At 40.9% G+C, this 14357-nt stretch overlaps 2 protein-coding genes across 5 annotated transcripts; both read left to right on the top strand.

The window, feature by feature from the left end:
- The first annotated feature begins 4227 nt into the window (after positions 1-4227).
- On the top strand, positions 4228-4546 carry LOC118702137 (keratin-associated protein 4-9-like). Its single transcript, XM_036407796.2, has one exon. It carries the CDS (start codon positions 4265-4267, stop codon positions 4544-4546), a length of 282 nt encoding a protein of 93 aa, XP_036263689.1. The 5' UTR covers positions 4228-4264.
- Positions 4547-8015: 3469 nt separating this feature from the next.
- On the top strand, positions 8016-11576 carry LOC118702116 (keratin-associated protein 4-8-like). Of its 4 annotated transcripts, none has more exons than XM_045570780.1 (2): positions 8016-8425; positions 11182-11576. In XM_045570780.1, the coding sequence occupies exons 1-2, from the start codon at positions 8089-8091 to the stop codon at positions 11574-11576; spliced, it is 732 nt and encodes a 243-aa protein (XP_045426736.1). In that variant the 5' UTR covers positions 8016-8088. The 4 variants fall into 4 exon arrangements, with proteins under 4 accessions (XP_045426736.1, XP_045426737.1, XP_036263669.1 ...); XM_045570781.1 differs by having other exon boundaries at positions 8016-8341; XM_036407776.2 differs by having other exon boundaries at positions 8016-8308.
- The last annotated feature ends 2781 nt before the right edge of the window (positions 11577-14357 follow it).

Here is a 14357-nt window from a genome sequence, read left to right on the forward strand (position 1 = left end):
TAATAAACAGCCATTTCCCCTGATATCAAAATCTGCTGATTTGTTAATTTGATGTGTGCGTGCATGTGTGTGTACATGTGTGTCTTTATGACTTCACACTAAGAAATGTTGCATGAAATGCAGGACAGTAAGTTTGGAAACAGATACTTATCTTGGAATCAAAATTCCACTGGGTATTCCTTGCATGACACAGGCAAAGTTATTTAATATCTTTAGGCCTTGGTTTTTTTCCTCTGTGAAATGGGGATAATTCATTATGCTCTTCAAAGGTTCAAAGACATAATCCATGTAATAAATACACTTAGCACAGAGGTGAGGAGCATGATGTAAGCTCTCAGTAAATGCCATTTTTATTGTTACTATTACTGAAACACTACCCTGGTTGAGAAAAGTACCTTAGAATCATGTTCTCTTTGACAGAACAACAAAGACAGTTTGTATAATGGTTTCACTGTCCTCTAGAACTTTAAGTATTGGCATATGTCTCAAATGTCCCTTAAAAACTCCACTGAGTTGACCATCATACAGAAATCTAAATCTCACTGTACTTGAGTACGTCCCATTACGGTTGTGTTAATACATTTGGGTGTTTTAGTTAGCTGGAGTACTTCTTCCTCCCTCCCTCTGCCCCTTCCTCCTTTTCTCTCTAAATAATAAACTTCATCTCAGAATACTAAGTGTACCTTCTAAATACAGATTTCTGAAAATGTATTAAAGTCCATAGCAACTTCTCCATAAAAAATTTTAAAACTTTTGAAAAGATGTTTTTATTGAGATTTATTTATTTATTTGTTTATTTATTTATTTTAGAGAGAGAGCTAGAAAACATCAATTGGGAGAGAATCATCGATCAGCTGCCTCCTGCATGGCCCTACTGGGGATCGAGCCCACAACCTGGGCACCCTGACTGGGAATTGAATCCCAGTGACCTCTTGATTCAGGGGTCGATGCTCAACCACTGAACCACACAGGCTGGGCTTTTAAAACTGTTTATTAATATATGTTCAAGCCCAGCTGAAGTGGTTCAGTTGGTTGAGCCACTGTCCCATACACCAAAGGGTTGCCTGTTCATTTCCCAGTCAGGGCACATACCTGGGTTTCAGGTTTGATGGGGAGTATATGGGAAGGTAGTCTACTGATGTTTCTCTCTCATATCTATGTTTGTTTCTCTCTCTCTCACTCTCGCTTGCTCCATTCCTTTCTCTAAGCATGTCCTAAAATTTTAGTATTTCAAAATGAAAACTCCTTCATAATTTTAGCCTCTCATGTTATTGAAGTTTCCTATCTTCCTGATGGTTTTACTCTCCTGACTTAGGCTTCTGTCACCTTGTTTGATATTACATAAGAGCACATGTGCAGGATATTTCCTTGAGACTCAGTTTCTTATCACCAAAACTTAGGTGAAAATGATCCTCCTTAGCTGTGAAAACATCTCACAATATATACAATAATATCATTTTTATCCTATATAATGAAGAGCTAATACGTCAATTAGACCAAAAAGCAGAACGGCCGTCCAGGCCTCTAGTACTAATATAAGGATCTATAACTTTTGGTTTATAATCTGAAGTACATTAAAGTCATTTTAAATTCAAAATTAGTATATATCAGAATTTTATATATTAGCTGGGTTATATTTCCAAAAAACAAATGTAATTAAGAGTTGATGTTATTTCTAAAAATTTTTTTGGAAGTTCTAAGGTGTCAAGAAACACACCATCTAGAGGTTGATATAATATGGGCTTCACCCCAACATAAGTTGGGTGTTAGGGTCTTAGTGAGAGTGTTAGCTTGACACGCAGGCAGACAGGGCAGGGGTCCAGAGGGAAACAAAGGCAGGCGGAACATAGGCAGGGGAAGACACGGCAGTTTGAGCAAAGCCTAATCACAGGAACCAACTATGCAGAAACAATAAAATGTTTCTGGACTCAAAGCGGGAGACGTGTGAAACTAGGGAGGGTCTGCAGCAATAAGGTGAACTGATGCATAGAAACAGGGAAAGTTCAGGTCCGTTGCTGGGCAAGAACATCTGAGGGAATCATTCAGGTGGTGACACAGGTAGATATAGAGCAGGCCTGTAGCCATATATACGCCTAGATCACAAAGCTTCATGCAACCCCTTATTGGACCCTCTCCCTGTGCAGGAAGTCTGAATCTGCTTATAATAAATTTCCCACACTTTTGCTTAAATCTTCTGGTCTGTGATTTAATTTGGCTTCATAAGACATGACCCCGGGGTAAAAACCTTGGCTCGCCATCCCAGTTATCAGTATGACTATGGAATGAAGCCTCCAGAAAAACCCAGAAGAATGGTGTTCAGACAGCATCTGGTTGGTGGACATTTAGAGCACCACTTATTTATCCTTTAAATTTTTAATTGTTGGCTTTTAGGAGGCATGGTCATGAATTATTCACATAGGTAGTTATAAAATATATAAACAAATAGTTAAGGTATCTTTTATAACTTTTCTGAAAAACCCTCCTTATATCTCCATTTTCATTTTGGCCCAATTCTCTTCTGATTCTTCCTTTGAAATAACTATTATACTCACTTTATCACCTGATGCTGTGAACACACTTCCCACCCTGCCCCACTTAAACCTTTTAAGCAACATCTCTCCCCGGAAATCCAAGTGTATTTTGGCATTTCTAAAGGCAGATCAAAAATTAAAATAAATCATATATAATAAATATATTACATTACTTCTTGCCTAAATGCTTTTAATAGATCCTCACCATTTATTATGGAATTCAAGGCTACACACGATCCTTCCCACATTCTAGCAACCTCACAATATCTCTCACTATTTATTAAAATAGACCTTCCAGATATATCCCTCTTATCATCACGAGCCAGGGTTATGCCTACTCTCATTTGTTTGTTCTCTTTAATTCTTTTTTTGTCTATATGTGTGAATAAGGTTCTCAACATTAGTAAGTCATTTTTTATGACCTAGACAAACTCTTCACTTACTAAGAAATGTGCTCTATTTCAAGCCTGGGGGATAAAAAGATGGGTAAAATACTGCCCTAATGGAGTTGACATTCTAGAGAGAGCTAGCTATATACATACATTTCTGGTGGAGAATGCTGTAGGACCCATACATACACAAAGCACAACAGAAGGTCAATGGAGAAAGAATTTTGCTTTGCATGGGCCAAGAAAGACCATGGGGGAAGATGGCATTTGAACTTCCTGATAAAAGGTAACTAGGAGAATGCTGAACTCACGAGAGACTTTGCAGGAAGAGGGAATATCATGAGGGTAATTTGTTCTTTCCTCAAATTAGTTTTTTCCTGAATGCCTGTGACACTGAAGAAGACCTCTTATTATGACTATAACTATATAGGCATTAATTACAAAACCATATGGATGCAATTTCTGTGTACATGCATGTTTGATGATGAATATGGCATTTCTATCCCTCTTAGTTCATCTAAGAAAATCTTAAATATAAGTGATATTACAAAAACTACTAGATCTTTTAGCTCAGAATGTTTAAAAAAGATTTTAAGAAAATGTCCATAAAGTATAACCATGACATATCTTGATAAATTGAAAGGCCGATAAAAAATTTTGATCCAATTACTCTTCCCGACCTGAGAAGAGATTTATAAAGATCAAAAGTGATCATCCCAGATGACTCTTAGCTATTTAAAAACACTGAGTCACTGCTAACTGTTTCAAAGTGCATCAGGGTGATGAAACATAACACAGCTTGGAATGTGCTAGTAATTTCATTAGCTCAATGGACACCCAGAAAACGCAATGAATCATAAGTTTCCTTCTTTCTAAGAAATGAGCTGATTTCCTTCTTTCCTATCAACATTCCATCTGATGGAAACATAAAAATTTCCACCAGAAAACCTAGCCCCATCAGAAGCGCTCCCAAAATTATGTCAAGGTGAGGACCAGACAAGAGATAGTGGCCTGCCTGTGTCACATGACACCAGGGAGTGAAATCTTATAGCACTGCAAACAAGGGAAAAACACAAAAGGTGATTCATGTGGGAACACTGGGGAACTTGATAAAAGGGAAATGTCTGTGTTCTATATAATGAAAGTTTTTATTAGAAAAAAAATGCAATGATATTATTTACTAAATGCATTTTTAGTCATATAAACAAAAATAAGGAAATAGTATTTTCATAATCATAGAAGTCCCTCAGTTGGGTATAAAAGGGGACATGTGGTAAGAAGACATCCAAAGTCAAGAACCACACTCTCCTGAAAACCCACCCAGAACCTCCACCCTCCGACACCATGGTCAACTCCTGTTGTGGCTCCGTCTGCTCTGATCAGGGCTGTGGCCAAGGCTGCTGCCAGACCACCTGCTGCCGCCCCAGCTGCTGCCAGACCACCTGCTGCCGCCCCACCTGCTGTGGCTCCTGCTGTGGCTCCAGCTGCTGCAGGCCCTGCTGCTGCCCCTGCTGCTGCCTCCGCCCAGTCTGTGGCCAGGTCTCCTGCCACACCAACTGCTATCGCCCCACCTGTGTCATCTCCACCTGCCCCCGCCCCATGTGCTGTGCCGTCTGTGACTGCTGAGCACCATCCTGCACCCACTCTCTCTCCTGCACCTTGCTCATCACAGAAGCAGACCCTGTGCACCTCAAAGATGCCGTAGGATTGCCAATTCCCCTCAACTCTGTGTCCATGTCCTGGCCTCAGGCCAAACTTTCTCTTTAGTTGACTTTTCTCTGGTGTGGATCCAGAGGATGAAATAAGGTGGCATTTATAAGAAGCAATTATTAGATTTATGCATATTCTGTATCTGATTTTTTTATTTCTGGATTCCAGGTCATCCTGTCCAAAATATGGAAATTCCTGTAGGGCCACTGATGTCACAGCCTCAGATAGGAAAACATTAAAGGGCCCTATCTTATATTTCCTTTAAGAGGGATGCTTCAGTATCTTATTGTTGCTTCTAAATAAAGCTCTATTTTCTTGGCTTAGAAATACATTGTTCTTGTGTTTCTTACTTTGTGATGATTGTCCTCATTTCCAGGGAAATTATATCCAACACACAATTGAATCAGGTTTTGTAATTCTTGTTCTCACCTTCAGGAAAACCCTAACATGTATTAACATTAAAAGCAAACAAACAAGCCCAGAAATAATAACAATACATAGATGACTCCAAAAGCATTAAAGAATATTGAAGAGTTTTATTTAAACTGTGTGGGATTATATCCCATAGCAAACCTTTCTTAAATGTTAAGAGCATATCTTTCCACTCCTCTCTTAGTTACCTTCATTCTCCTTCCCTCTTTCTCTCTCCTTCTTCCTTCCTCTCCCCATATCCATCATTTTATCTCTGTCTCTTTTTCTTGGAAAACTAGAGAGTCCTCCTCAAGGTTTATACATCCCTCATGCAACCCAATTTATTAAACTCTCAGCTTCTCTAATGTCAGCTCCATCCATTGACAACAAAATAGTTCTCTTTTGGGAGAAAGTTTACTGCATTGGTTAGAAATATAAGAAAGGGATCTTGGACTAGAGACTCCTACAAAGTAAAATGTGTCAAATACTTTATTTCCCCCAAAAGATACAGAGTACTTATTTTTAATACACTAATACTGCAGAAAAAAAATATTTTCAACTCCAATCCCCTTTGATATTTTTTACTTTTCATTTTTGAACATTTTCAAATACACAGAACTGTGCCAAATAACTCCTTTATACCATTAGCCTTTACCCTGATTCAACTTTTTTGCCACATTTTGTTTCTCTCCAATAGAGAAATATGAGTAGGCAGGTAAGTAGATAGATAATGATCTGCTTTAGATACAGATAGATTTATGTCCTAAGACTAAGAACATTTTTTTTGCATAACCACAGTTTACATTACTATTACCTAACATACATCTAACATGTAAGTGACACTGTCATTTGTGCCCTTGATCCCATGGTGAAGGTTATGCTCTCAAGTTTCTCTACAGCACAGTTAGTATGTCTTCCTTTGAAATGAATAAATAATCGACGGAGAACTAGTTTGAAAGTGTGCAAATAGCCTATTATATGTCCAACTTTAACCCAACAGTTATAGCATCCACTGATAATATTTACTTGAATCAAGCTTTATTATGAGGGTTGTAAGTGATGATTTGGTAACTCTATTTTTATTCTTCTACATTTATTAATTGATATTATACTGTCATAGATAATTGTCTCATATTCCTTTCAAAATATTTTTTTATTTAATTAGTCGCACTATGGAGTCATGGATTTTTATTTTATTTAATGAGTTAAAATCCATTACTGCTATTATTCATGTTGGTGCTTACGCTGCTCCATATTGAGTGAGAGTATCTTTTAATATTTAAAAACAATTGAGTCATTGGCAACGGTTTCCAATTGAATGCAGGAAGTAGTACTCAGTACATATTTGGGGGCAGCCAGAGAGTCCACTATCTAATGAGCATCCGTGTCTCACAGACAGGCTGTCTTCCTCATTGCACACAGGTGACTCACAAAGGAGAGCCTTTTTCTTTCTAGTCCCTCTCTTCTAACATCAAAGAGATCTCAGCATCATGGGAATAACTGATCCAAATGGCATCATGGGATGATATACAGATCACAGGTGACTGAATCATGTGATGGCCCTTCTTGACCAAGAAGAAAGTAGGAAAGATGATTCTGAGAAAGGCCAGATTGGAAACTCTTAACACATCACAAAAGAGAAATCGTCTTTTTCTTCATCTTAAAAATCTTTAACCAGAAAAACATGATGCTCTAATTTTAGAGTAATATTTATTTAAAAAAATAAACTAGAAAATGGTCCAGGACCTGGACACAGTTCCTCGCACAGTATGAAAGAGAACATACAGCAGAGTGACTTCTAAATTCTCTGTTCACTCTCCTACCAACATCAAAACTCCATCCTCGGTCACCCATGGTCAGCTCCTGTGTGGCTCTGGCTTCTCAGACCAGGGCTGTGGCCAAGGCCGCTGCCAGACCACCTGCTGCAGGACCACCTGCTGCCCTCCCAGCTGCCGCCCCTCCTGCTGTGGCTCCAGCTGCTGTCCCCCCTGCTGCTGCCTCCACCTAGTCTGTGGCCAGGTCTCCTGTTGCACCACTTGCCATTGCCCCACCTGTGTCATCTGTACCTGTCCCCACCGCACCCCCAAGCTGTGCCTCCTCTTGCTGTTGAGCCTCCTGCTCTGTAACCACCATCTCCATTTACCTCTGTCCTCACAGATGCAGACCCTCCTTTTGTGTGGACCATTGGGGCACATGGAGTGGGGCTGATGTCACTCAACTAAACTGGGCCTCATAATTCCAATGAGGCAGCAAGTCCTGGGACTGAAGATGGGTGTGGCCTGGAGCTGCTCCCTACTGTCAAATCTTCCTGAGAAAAGTGGAAGTGTGCCTGTTTTTACTTAGTCTCACTATCAGAGAATGTTGACAAATTTTGAATTTTTTACAATCTAACATGTGAGAGGTGGTCTGCCATATTTTCAAACTGTTTCAAATCAAATAGATTCAATAAGAAAAAATAGATAGGAACTTTGTTTCGATCCTTCATACCTGACAATCCAAGAAATCCAAAGGAATCAGGGTATACTTAATTGCACACAAATAACTGCCCCCACCCCTTTTCAAGATGGGTCTTCTACCCTATTTTACTACCAGTACATGATGATATGATTTACTCTTTGACAGCAGAGATCTAACATCATAAACCCATTCTCAATATATTATTCTGGAGTCAAATGGAGCAATGAAAAATTAACCCTTGCAAAATCCAATGAAGCGGTGTCAGGTAATGGGTCTACTTGAGAAAACACATGGGACAGAGAAATATGGGCGCTGATTCACCTGGCATTTACCAAACTGGACAGCTCATTACACCGCAGGAGAAGGAAATGATGCTGTTCCTAAAATAGAAACATTTATCAGGTAAACACAATTATCCAATTTCCTAAAACGAACTGATTTTCAGCCAGGACAAACAACAACAAGAAGGGTCCTGCACATGGGCACCGCAGCCCTCAGCAGGGTATAAAAGCAACAGAGGGCAAGGAGAGAGCTCACTCGAGAATCTCACTCTCCTGGAAACTCACCCAGAACCTCCACCCTCCGACACCATGTCCTGTTGTGGCTCCGTCTGCTCTAACCAGGGCTGTGGCTCCTGCTGCTGCCGCCCCACCTGCTGCATCTCTAGCTGCTGCCGCCCCTCTTGCTGTGGCTCTTGCTGCTGCCGCCCCTGCTGCAGACCTATCTGCTGCATTTCTAGCTGCTGCCGCCCCTCTTGCTGTGGTTCTTGCTGTGGCTCCAGCTGCTGCCGGCCCTGCTGCTGCCGGCCCTGCTGCTGCCCCTGCTGCTGCCTCCGCCCAGTCTGTGGCCAGGTCTCCTGCCACACCAACTGCTATCGCCCCACCTGTGTCATCTCCACCTGCCCCCGCCCCATGTGCTGTGCCGTCTGTGACTGCTGAATCTCTGCTTTGAACACATCACTTCCTTTTTGACTTCCTCCCCAAAGATGCAGACCCTGCTTTTCAAAACATGTATAACTGATCTCTTGGGTCCCATAGCAAACTCCAGCCCTACTAATTCTCTGCTTACATCCCAACTTCTGTCCAAACTCCCTTCCTTCATTCAGAACCTCCTAATGAATTAAGTTCTCCCAACATCTCTCCCTTTGTCTCCAAGACATCCATACTTCATGCTTAAGGATTGTGAAGATTGTCTCCATCACTTGTGGGGCCATAGATTCTAAGTCTTCTGACATGGAAGTCCAATGAAGCCTTTTTCTTGTACTCCTTTGCAAAGATTTTTCTTATACCGAAATAAACCTCTTTGTTCTGGGCACTGAAAATTAAATGTGATTGTAGTCTCCTTTTTAAAAAGTTTTATATGTGGGTCCTGGGTAATTGTATTTTGCCTGTACCTGTTGGACAGACAGCAGAGACTATTCAACTTCCAACAGAGGTCAAATGTCATTGGTCACCAGTTTTCTCTAGAGACCTTTTTAATCTTAGGCAAATCAACTAATCATTTGCTAGTGTTTTTGAGTAGAAAATGCAACTAAAGTCATGGTGCACCCATGACTTTAATGAGAAAGGTTTACAAAAATTGAACATAAAATGTGATCTTTTAAAACACCATCTTTTGGGGTTCTTTATTCACCAATAATATGCAACTAATAAATACATACATAAATAAATAGATGTGATTTTCCTCGAGTGTAACTATGATCCCTTTGGAATGTTTCTCCCTCTTTTCTCCATTAGTCAAAAGTTACTATTTTAAAAGGACCACTACATGCTCCTATGCCATCAAAAGCCTTCGTTTACTCAACAGACATTGGTCACTAGTGTCCTCTGCCCCAGGATGGGACAAAGTAAATGTCATAGCTCATAGCCTCAGGGCATCCGCATTGCAACTGGGGGAGAGACAGAAGCAAGCATCTGATACAGAGAGTTAGGGGCACAATGCAGGGGACAATCACACATGCATGGGGCAGATTTTCAGAGAGGGTATCATTGAGAAGGAGGCACTGTCAGCTGGGTTTTTGACTGATGAATGGGAATCAGCAGAGTTGACAAGAAAGAAGAAACATTCTGGGAGGATGAGACTGCTTCAGCAAAGGCTTGGAAGTGTTACTCTTGGCTGCTCTGAGATTAAGACAAGCTTACTTTCTGTTTAACCTTACAGAAGTTTTGTGGGGTTGTTTTTTTTGTTGTTGTTGTTTTGTTTTGTTTTCAGTTGATCTCAGAAAGGGAAAAGAGGAGAGAAATAGAAACATCAGTATGAGAGAGTATCATGCCCCCCTCTGGGAATTGAGCTTGCAATCCTGGCATATACTCTGGCCATATACACATATCCCCAACTGGGTATGTGCCCACAATCAAGGTACATGCCCCTGACCGCAATGGAACCTGGGACCCTTGACTCCGCAGGCCGATGCTCTATCCACTGAGCCAAACCGGTCAGGGGATGTACCTTGATTGTCTTATTCTTACACAGGAAAGATTATGAGGGGTTTTCATCATGCCCCCATAATACCCAACAGAATGTCTTGGATATGTGTGTGTGTGTGTTCCATGCTGTTGAGTTAGCTCTGACCCCTGGCGACCCTGTGAATGAGTGATGTCCACAGTGTCCTGTCCTCAATAGGCCTACTCAGCTCCTATAGACTCATTCCTATGGTTTATTTATTTATTTATTTATTTATTTTTATTGATTATGATATCACAATTGTCCTCATCCTCCCATTCCCACCCCAGACCCTATGGAGTCAATCCACCTCATATTTTCTTCCTCTTTCCCTGATGCCTTCTATTTCCCTCTGCATTACTGCCTTTTCCAAAGAAGCCTGCCTTCTCTTGATGTGCCCAAAGTAAGACAGCCTCAGTTTTGTCATGGAAGCATGGTACGGAAGGCCTAATAATTATAAATATTGTTTATATCACAAATGCTTCTGTAATAAAATATCCACTTTGAAGGTTTAACAATCAAAAGATAAATTAAAAATTTCCTACCATTACTGTCCTATTGTGAAAAATATACAACAGATCCAGTGCTAAGAATGTCAGCTTGAAACAGTGAAATAAAATCTGACACGGAATTCGAAACTTCCTTGGTGTCCAGCTATTTTCCCTGACTCTTTAAGATGCCCACACAGATCAGTTATCCTCCTTATTGATTTTTCTTATTCCCCTGACCAGCACACGTTCCTCTCATCTTTGCTGACAAAAGATAGATCAGCATTATAAGAACCATTCTCCATGATTTTTACGGAGCAGTGTACAGATAGGAGGAAATGTCCCATTCAAAAACAAAATGTCAGAGTCATGTGACAAGTGCCTTGTAAAAGTCACTGCATCTGTCAGAAACAAAGGTGACACCCATTAAGAAAAGTATGTGACAAGTCTTTTAATTGGAACACAGAAACTTACCAGAAAAGGGAAATGTGCTATTTCTTCCCATTTTTGGAGTACTTCACTAGAAACATACAATTATGAAATTAAATAATTAAGCTCTCTCGTGGGGTAAATAACAATAAGGAAATAATGTCATAGGGAGAGCAGCTCTTCAACAGGGTATAAAAGGAGGTATGGGCAAGGAGACCCCCAAACACAAGAACCTCACTCTCCTGGAAACTCACCCAGAACCTCCACCCTCTGACACCATGTCCTGTTGTGGCTCCGTCTGCTCTGACCAGGGCTGTGGCCAAGGCTGCTGCCAAACCACCTGCTGCCGCCCCAGCTGCTGCCAGACCACCTGCTGCCGCCCCAGCTGCTGCCAGACCACCTGCTGCCGCCCCAGCTGCTGCCAGACCACCTGCTGCCGCCCCAGCTGCTGCCAAACCACCTGCTGCCGCCCCACCTGCTGTGGCTCCTGCTGTGGCTCCAGCTGCTGCAGGCCTACCTGCTGCATCTCCAGCTGCTGCCGCCCCTCTTGCTGTGGCTCCAGCTGCTGCGGCTCCAGCTGCTGCCGGCCCTGCTGCTGCCCCTGCTGCTGCTTCCGCCCAGTCTGTGGCCAGGTCTCCTGCCACACCAACTGCTATCGCCCCACCTGTGTCATCTCCACCTGCCCCCGCCCCATGTGCTGTGCCGTCTGTGACTGCTGAGCCCCCTTCTCTGTAACCGTCATCCCTATTTACTTCTGTCTGCACAGATGTACACACTTCTTGTGATGGCCCTGAGGACACATGGGATCTGGCTCAGGTCATCTTCTGGGCTTCATGATTCCAATGAGCTCACCACCGTCCCATTGGCTCTGTGAGCACATTCTGGTTCATTTAAAACTCCCTTGCTATCTTTTCCTTTTGATACGGACCAACTCTGTAATAATTCGTAATCCACCAGATAAGAAATTATCCCAATCCTCTAAATTTCTCATTCTTCCTTATCTTCCTTGGGGGGCTCTAGATTATCCTTCCAGCAAGGTGGACCTTATCTACAGCCCTTGAGTGACACCGATTTGACACTCTCAGACCTGGGCTCCATTTATACACTGTATATTCTCCTAGGGGGAATTTCTCATGTTTTGTTGTTTCTCTGTATTCTAATAAACTTTTTTATTCACATAAGAATTCATTGGCATTGTTCTCTATTGTTTTTATGATCATTTTACTCAGTAACTAGGCAGATATGGAAAGAATAACACATGTTGAAAAATCGCTTTGAAGTTTCAAGGCTTCTTGAGGCTTCAATTTCAGAACTTACACAACTCATCCACCATGTTCTATTGGTCAAAATAGGTCATTAGGCCAAACCAGAAGCAAAGAATAGAGAAGTAGAATCTATCTCTTGATGGGAAGAGCTATAAGACACTGCTGGCCCATGTGGGGAAGTTCTGTCAAGCCAATGTCAGTCTTGAGGATCCCTTTCTTCTCTGAATACTAAGTAAAAGAATACATTCATCTGAATACTAAGTAAAAGCGTTTATGCAGATATGTTCGATCCTAACGTGTATGCATTACAATCAGCAAATTTTAGCTACAATTATTGACAGAGATGGGGCTACAGGTAATGACAACTCTTTATATGTAAGACAAAAAAAAACGAGAACTTCCAGATTGCAAAATGACCCCAGCTGACATCAGTTGCTCCTGGGTTGGGAGAATTTCTTATCAACTCATTGTAATGACAGCTATGGCATAGCCCTTACACACCCGAGATATGATATGGTAAAAAAAAAAAAAAAAAAAAAAAAGGCAAAAAGTATTTTTTAAAATAAAAGAAAAATGTCAAGAGGCATATAGTATAATATTTTTGCTTCCTTTTAATCAACAAATTAAGACTAGTGAAACTTTAAAGTCTTTTGATTTAATCAAATATTTAATTAGATTTTTAGTATCTAACTCGATTGTTAAGATGACTGATAAGGTCCCTGGAATATAATCATAACTTGAAGTTCTTACATAGTGGGAAGAAAAATGGAAGTTGATAACCAATATCAGCAAACAAAGCATTACTGCACTTAAAGGGAAATGGGTGTAAGCTTCCAGTAAAGAGCCTCGTTAAAAAAATAAAAGAAAATTCCTTGTAAAACTATGGTATATTATAACAGTTCAAAGGACTGCTGAGGCCAAAAATGGCCACAGAAGGTTGAACTTACGTAAGAAGGCTATTTTTAAACAAATCAGAAAATATTATCCTCATATTATAATATGACTTTGCCTAGAATAGTGAATGTAATTCTAGTCACATAATCTTAGAGAATTATTTAATCTATACAGTAAAAAATAAAATCAGCAAATGTTATAAAGAAGCCAAGAGAAAATCTTGGCATAAGGAATACAGAGAATGAACTTAGTATAATTCACATCTATATCTTCCAGAACATCATCAAAGCAAAAATAGAGCAAATTACCCATGACAAGAACAAAAAGCCTTCCGCTTGAAGCAGAGAAGGTAAGTTTAGGACAAATGACTATTAAAAGCATTGGATTGGTGGTTTGAAAGCTCTTGGCCTCCTTTTTTCATTTAGAATAAGTGGTATTGACTGGAAAGATTTCTTTTTCTTTTTCTTTTTTTTAACTCAAATCCAAATAAAAGTGTTGATCTACTCCACTGGTAAGAAGTAAATTTATGACACTCATTGTAAAGTAAGATGTAGGGTGAAGGTAAAGATAAATGACAATAGAAGGAATGAAACAAGTACATGCCTCTCTCACCATGCCAAGACGAGTTCCCAAGGGAAACTAGACTACACTTTGAGACTGACATACAGAAAAAAAGTGACCCCCACCCTACACCCCACATCCCACAGTCCAGATCTGCTGATCCTCAGAGAAAAAAGTCTGTGCTCATGCACAGGTCTGACTAGCTGTCATGGAGTAAAGCATTTCCCTAATAACCTTCCCTTATCACTTTCAATAACACTACTTACTTCAAGGCTTGAGTCGGTCTCTCTTCCATCCTAAGACTCCAGTGGAGCCTAGTCAACATAAATCTCATGGAGGCTGCTTATTGAGGAATGAGAAGACCTGGATCCCAGACCTAACCGTGTGACTGTAACTCGTCCTGTCAAATGAAGGGATAGATCTACATATCCTCCACAGTCTCTTCCTGGATTGCACACATGCAATGAGTAATCCCTAATAAATGACAAAGACAAAAATTGCAACAGATCCTCGGTGAGGGTTTTGCAATCCAGGCAGATGTTTATTTGGGGTTGGAAGGATGAGAGTGGCATTCCAGGTGAATGTGGAGCCATTACAATCACAGTAGGACAGCCCAGGGGTGAGAGAAGTTACTAAACCAGGGTGGCAGAGATCCAGGGTGCCATGTGGTCTCCCTTCATGTGAAAACCTGCCTTTCAGTGAGTGGTGGAAAGAGACATCTGGGAAGTAGATGACTGTTGGTTGGCATGGGTTCTGCTACTACCTGTTACTGTCACGTGC

Source organism: Pipistrellus kuhlii, unplaced genomic scaffold (assembly GCF_014108245.1).
Source record: "Pipistrellus kuhlii isolate mPipKuh1 unplaced genomic scaffold, mPipKuh1.p scaffold_m20_p_37, whole genome shotgun sequence".
Classification (NCBI taxonomy): domain Eukaryota; kingdom Metazoa; phylum Chordata; class Mammalia; order Chiroptera; family Vespertilionidae; genus Pipistrellus; species Pipistrellus kuhlii.

What these genes read in the sequence shown, in the direction of transcription:
- LOC118702116 (XM_045570780.1), top strand. Translation starts at nt 8,089, where the DNA reads ATGTCCTGTTGTGGCTCCGTCTGCTCTAACCAGGGCTGTGGCTCCTGC. An exon ending in CCCCATGTGCTGTGCCGTCT is followed by an intron (nt 8,426 to 11,181) that starts GTGACTGCTGAA and finishes GCTGTGGCCAAG; the next exon opens with GCTGCTGCCAAACCACCTGC.
- LOC118702137 (XM_036407796.2), top strand. Translation starts at nt 4,265, where the DNA reads ATGGTCAACTCCTGTTGTGGCTCCGTCTGCTCTGATCAGGGCTGTGGC.